A 6000-nucleotide genomic window follows, 5' to 3' on the forward strand; every position below is an offset into this window, starting at 1 on the left:
TGCAGCTTTTACCTTAAATAGTTGAGAATTTTCCTGCACAGGAATTTGTATCAACATATGCCTGGAAGTAGAGGGAGAAAGGAAATTTCCTCCCCAGACTGATTCTGAGTATCTCCTCCCAATTCCGCACTCCCTCCACTGTCTGATACAATATGCAGAATGTAGCAGTAAATACTATTGACAATTCACAGGTACCTATTGCCATTTCCCATTGAGATCTCCTTGCACTGTAAAATCTCACCATCAGAGTACCTGAAACTTTTTTTAGGTTCTTATAAAATAAGCAAAGATTTTCACATTTTGCTTATGTAACAGATCTGTATGATAAAACCTGTCTTACCAATATCCAAGCATGGAGGTATATTGGTGGCAATGAGAGGAAACAGGGAAAGGCAAGCAATGACTTTGCAAAGTAACAAAGAACTGATGCATTGAAAGGCAGAACAGAGCCCAGTGAACACAAGGAAATTATGACAAACTTCCATAGATGGAATTTCTTCTGAGTAACTCGCCCAACCTCTCAGCTAAAAACTGTTAGTGAGATCTGAGGGAAAAAATGCAAATTGCTTGTTGGTATCTAACTAGTCTTTGATAAGGTAAATTGTACCCATAGTATGAGAATTAATCACTATCAGAAATTGTTTCACTAATGAAAGATCTTTGAAGAACATTCGAGAGCAGAAGAGGCATTTATACCCTCAGAGTACTGGCACTAGTTACTACTTTTGATGGAAAAGTCTCAGGTTGAAGGAATAGCAACCTGTTAAATTCACTTGACAAATGATGTACCTGCCAGACAAGCAACCCCTTACCTTCCCATACACATATGGATGAGCAATATGCTGTAACACCAGGGCTTTTTCCTTCAAATATTTATAAGCAGTTTTACAAAAATATCAACCATATGCTATCTAGCAAGAATTTTATGAGTATAAATGAGTCCAAATGTATGCACAGCAGATGAATCAATCCCCATTCCTATTACTCACTTTTTTTTAAGTACTTGGCAGTACCCACACGGTGGTACCCATGCTAACAGTTTTCTATATATTGTAATGAAGTTATTACCCTAAATTGCTTTTATGGATCTCTTCAGACTGATACAGAGATGCCATTTTAGTTAACTGAAAAGACAGGAATGCCAACTTTCCTCACCAATACAGACCTGGGGCTCACGCAATTCTTATACAACTTCTGGCAGCCTAAATGCTGAGGGACTGATACAAATAATAACCCAATAGTCTTATTCTTGGAAGAAATTGGCATGTTCCATTTTTGCTTTCTCAGTTCATCAGTTATTATGCTGTTACCTCCACTTCTAAAAGCATGGTACTCACAGCATTGCTTCATACAGAATGACAAGAGCCTTTGTGTTTTAAACACTGTCTAGAAAAATAGTCAAGGTAAGGAAGCAGTGTACACTTGCAATAAGTATGCTGTTTATGTGTTTATGCTCTGTGGTAGCATAATAACACTGAGATGAAGAGCTATGACCCCCAAAGTCAGATTTCTGTGCAGCGCCACAGCTCAGGGAAAAGGCAGTGGGGCCAGCAGCAGTCAGATGAAACACACCCAGTAAATGGTTACACCCATCCTACAGCAAATACATTCTCTCTGTTTAGTATTTAGTCCGTGTCCTGTGGCACTACACATTAAATGTGATAGAGGTTTTCATAAAAAAGATCTTAAAAGAATAAAATTATTTTAAAATAGTAAAAGGATGGGCAAATAATGAAAAAGATACATGTTTCAGTCCCAAATATCAGTGCAGAATAATCGACTAACATTATCTGGATGCAAGTTCCTTCCAGCAGCTCATATGTTAAAAAAACCAAAAACAAACCCTAACTTTTCACTCTCAGTATGGTCAAGGTCAGCCTGGAGAAGAAAAGGCTCTGGGAAGACCTTATAGCAGCCTTGCAGTATCTGAGGGGGTCTAAAAGAGAGCTGAGGAGGAACTTTTTACAAGCATGGGGGGTAGGATGAGGGGAAAGAGTTTTAAACTGAAAGAAGGTAGACTTAGATTAGATATTAGGAAGAAATTATTTACTGTCATAATGGTGAGATAATGGAACAGTTGCCCAGAGACATTGTGGCTGTCCCCTCTCTGGAAGGGTTCAAGGCCAGGTTGGATGGGGCTTTGAGCAACCTGGTCTATTGGGAGGTGTTCCCTCTATGGAATGTGGGGGAATTGGGACTTGACCTTTAGGTCCTTTCAAAACAATTCTATGATTCTAGGATTTTTAGCTATCTTAGCTGTAATCATTTAATTATTTCATCAAAATAAGCTTAGCATTTGAAAGCAACCAAGAAAATCATTTGACTGATGTCAACAGCATCATAGAGCAATGTTTAGAACACTGTGGGGCATTTGCACAAGTAATCCAGTAACAGCTTTGAACCAATACTCAAAGAAAACTTCCAGTCACACAAGATGCACACTTAGATAACACAACCCCTAATATTTATTAAGTAGATTGCTTATTTGTGTTGTCAAAACTTAACCATAGAAAGAGTACTTGCTGCCTTCTGCATTTCTCTTGCATGCAAGGGAAATATTCATACATCAAATAAGAATACAAGGACAGTCACCTGCACTCCAGAACACAAATATGAGAAGTGATAGTGAAAATAACTCCTACACTTACTATTGCTTTCATGTTGAATTGAAAGCCTCCTGCAAGTTACAATGGCTTTCAAAGACTAATAGGAACAAAAAAAAAATATCATAATAGATTCATAAAGTGTGGAACAGACCAATAAAAATTCTTGAGTACGATGTACAAGCAAGCATTGTGTCAGAATGAAAAATTTCTTGAAAATAAATACAAAGGCATTTGTTCTTCTGCAAAGTGCTTCAATAAAATATGTAACAGATTGTACACCAAATGAAATTCCAAAGACCACTAATGCTCCTCTGAAGTATACTTACAAGCCATAATTAAAAATATTGTTGCCAAACTGTATTCAGAAAGAAAAAATATTAAGTCTTCTAGAAAGCAGTTACCCATCCAGTCCTTTATCATTTATCTGTCTTGTAAGTCTTTTATAGACTACTTTGCAGCATTATCAGGCACAGCATGATCTAGTGACAATTCTCCAAATAGACTGAATCTGAAACCAACTGGTTCATATACAAGTGCCAGAAGCACTACATTTCATTATTATTAATCCTAATTAGCATTGTATTTCACATTAACTTCATCTTCAGCCTTTTCTTAGGGCACTACCTTCATTTGTACCAAAACACAGATAAGCCAATACCATCTGTCACTTTACTGAACTGCACGTACCAAAGGTGCCTTGGCTCTCCAACTCAGTAGTAATTACTGCAGACTAATATAAAGAACCCTCAGAAAATTAGAGACATGGTATTAAATAAATAATTAGAAAACAAAAAACTAATCAAAAACCACAGAAAAATAAACAAAACAAAACCCACAAACAAACCCACTAACCAGCCAACCAAAAAAATCCTCACAAGACCTCAATAGATTCAAATTTTCACTAAATATTGGGAAGCATCAGTAGTAGAAAAGAAAGCTTTATTACAGGTTTGGGAAGCTAGCGACCTAACATACTGCTGCATTTCATACTGATGCCTTTGATCAATGGCTTCTGGCACATCACACATTTCCAAGGCCACCACCTTAGAAAAATGAAATACTTAGAAATACTATTGCAAAATAGAGCACAATGTCAGGAACAAGCAGTGCTCCATCTGTTTTCTTGTGTTCTATTTTCTTCATCTGACAAATCATGGAGATTAAACGGTGAATTTGGCTACACCAAAATAAAGAAACACCTTTTCTTTCAGTCTTCCAGCAGCAGCAACTGGTTTTAGCCCACTCCATTTAGTTGAGCCACTATTTTTCCCCACTTAAATGGGCTGCATGACAATTTTGCTCTTGAACTTGGTTCTCTCAGGGTAGAGCAGGACTTCCCAAACCAGTGGCTTATGGATTTCCAAATAATAATTTTACACACACAAAAAGTCTGAGCAGGTGCTGAGTATACACCTCTGCAATGCACAGTGTCTTAAATGCTTTTTAACTAAGCAAAGGGAAAATGATACAGCCTGGCCTTGGAACACATAGACAGAAAGCAGCAGAGGGAAATCTTCCCTTTGTTATCCACTACACTCAGCAAGTACTCCATACATCCACGCTAAGCCTGTTTCTCAGAACCAGCACTGTAATAGAGTTTAAAAGGGCAGCCGGGAGATGGGGGGGAAAACAGCAACAATTTACTGGGAAAGTGTGTGAACCTTTGCAGAATCTTTGCAGATACTTAGCTGAACTCACTGAATTCGAGTCATCTGAAATCACTATCTCCCAGCCTGTCTCCAAACATTGTTCTCTGTATTTAGAGTTTTACCTTTTTTTCCTCAGAAAATATATGGACACATTTAGTACCCCAAGTCTCAACTTGTCCCATCAGAGACTTTTGAGATCAATACTTGAGAGTTACTGTTTTATGTGTATATTAGTATATCTAAGTAATTCGAAAAATGAAAAATTTGTTCCTCCTTCATCCTATTCTGTAAGTATTGCAATTGAAAGAAAAAGGTCACTATCTCACATTCGGCCCACGTTATATGGATTCCCGTACGTTCCTGGCAAATGCCAACATCCTCTTTCCAGTGACACCTTCCAAATATCCCCTTCCCCAACCATCCCACTCTGAAAGCACAAAGCATACAGTTCTTCTCAGAGGAAGACAGTTCAACAGCTTTACTAAAGCCTTGAATTCACAGGGGGGAAATTCAGCCAAACAGGGCAAAATCTACAGGATCAGAAATTAGAAAACCATTTCTGTATATTTTTGAACTTGTTATCTTTATTATTGTTTTGCCTTGAAGCAGTGGACACAATTTTTTGTTTACAGAGGGCTACACTACCAAGCAATTTTCTTTTTAACACACTTTAGTTTGACTTATAATTAACTGTGCCACCTCCCAACACTCATCCTCCTGAGGCATCTCGACTGTCTTCACTAAGAACCACAAATACATTTATACTACAGACTGTATTTCTAAGAAATATAATAAAAGGAGTTACCTTATCCTTTTATCTTCAACTTTTTTCAGATACTCATCTCTCTTCAATACTCCCAGTATTGTTTCCCTTTCATGTTCCAACAAAAATGACAAATTGATGATCTCCAAGTGCTTCGACATGATTCTTCAACAGCTGCTCTTTCAATCACTGCTTTGTCCAACCAGTTCTTCCAGTGATTTATTTGCACAAGTCTGAAGGCACGATTGTGTCAAAGCTACAAGATCCACAAAGTCAAAAGGTATTGTGAAAAATGCTTCTTGAAGTTAACCAGCTGTCAAGATTGTATTGCTTTTCCGTCCAGCTATGCAAGAAATAAAGGTTGCTGCTTTGTTTCTTCCTCCAGAAAGTCAGTCATTTTCCTGGTTATCAAATGTCCTTGTGTGTTGGCCAGTGCTCACACTGCAAGCCTTCAGACTGAATTCAGAAGCAGCTGTAAAACCAACTTCCTGGCATAACTGTAGCTTGGGGGTACCAAGTTTATCTGTATGTTTCTTTTACATCACCTGGAAGGCAAAACAAACAAGTGCAGGTGATTTTGACATTACCATCACAGCTGTATTTGAGAAATGCTTGATCTAGGAATGGCTTGAAAGCCACCAAAGAATGGCTTGCTGACTCGCAGGTTATCTCAGGGGCTACTTGCACATCATGGTTTTATGTTGTTGTTTGTGTACTCGCTAATGTCTGATTATTATGCTCCCACTAAGCCTCTGCAATTATCTTCCTACTGCAATACATTTAAATGACTATATTCATCCTGTAATACTTCCATCCTAACAGTAATAACCATGGGGGTGTGGGGAGGAATGATTCTACTCATTTCCCTGAGACTACTTGAAAGGAAAAGTGAAAATCAACAAGTGAAAGGTCTTCAGAGGGCAGCACTGAAGGTAAGACTCAACTCAAAACAAGTATACACCTGCATATCAGCAAGTCATCC

General features: G+C 38.0%; 1 protein-coding gene across 1 annotated transcript in view; it reads right to left on the minus strand.

The window, feature by feature from the left end:
• SYTL5 (synaptotagmin like 5) overlaps nucleotides 1-5179 on the minus strand; it is a 52301-nt gene extending 47122 nt beyond the window's left edge. Inside the window, exon 1 of the mRNA XM_008500321.2 lies at nucleotides 5061-5179. Within this exon, the coding sequence (XP_008498543.2) occupies nucleotides 5061-5179 (119 nt within the window). The remainder of the gene's footprint in view (nucleotides 1-5060) is intronic.
• Between the last annotated feature and the right edge of the window lie 821 nt (nucleotides 5180-6000).

Source organism: Calypte anna, chromosome 1 (genome assembly GCF_003957555.1).
Source record: "Calypte anna isolate BGI_N300 chromosome 1, bCalAnn1_v1.p, whole genome shotgun sequence".
Taxonomy (NCBI): Eukaryota; Metazoa; Chordata; class Aves; order Apodiformes; family Trochilidae; genus Calypte; species Calypte anna.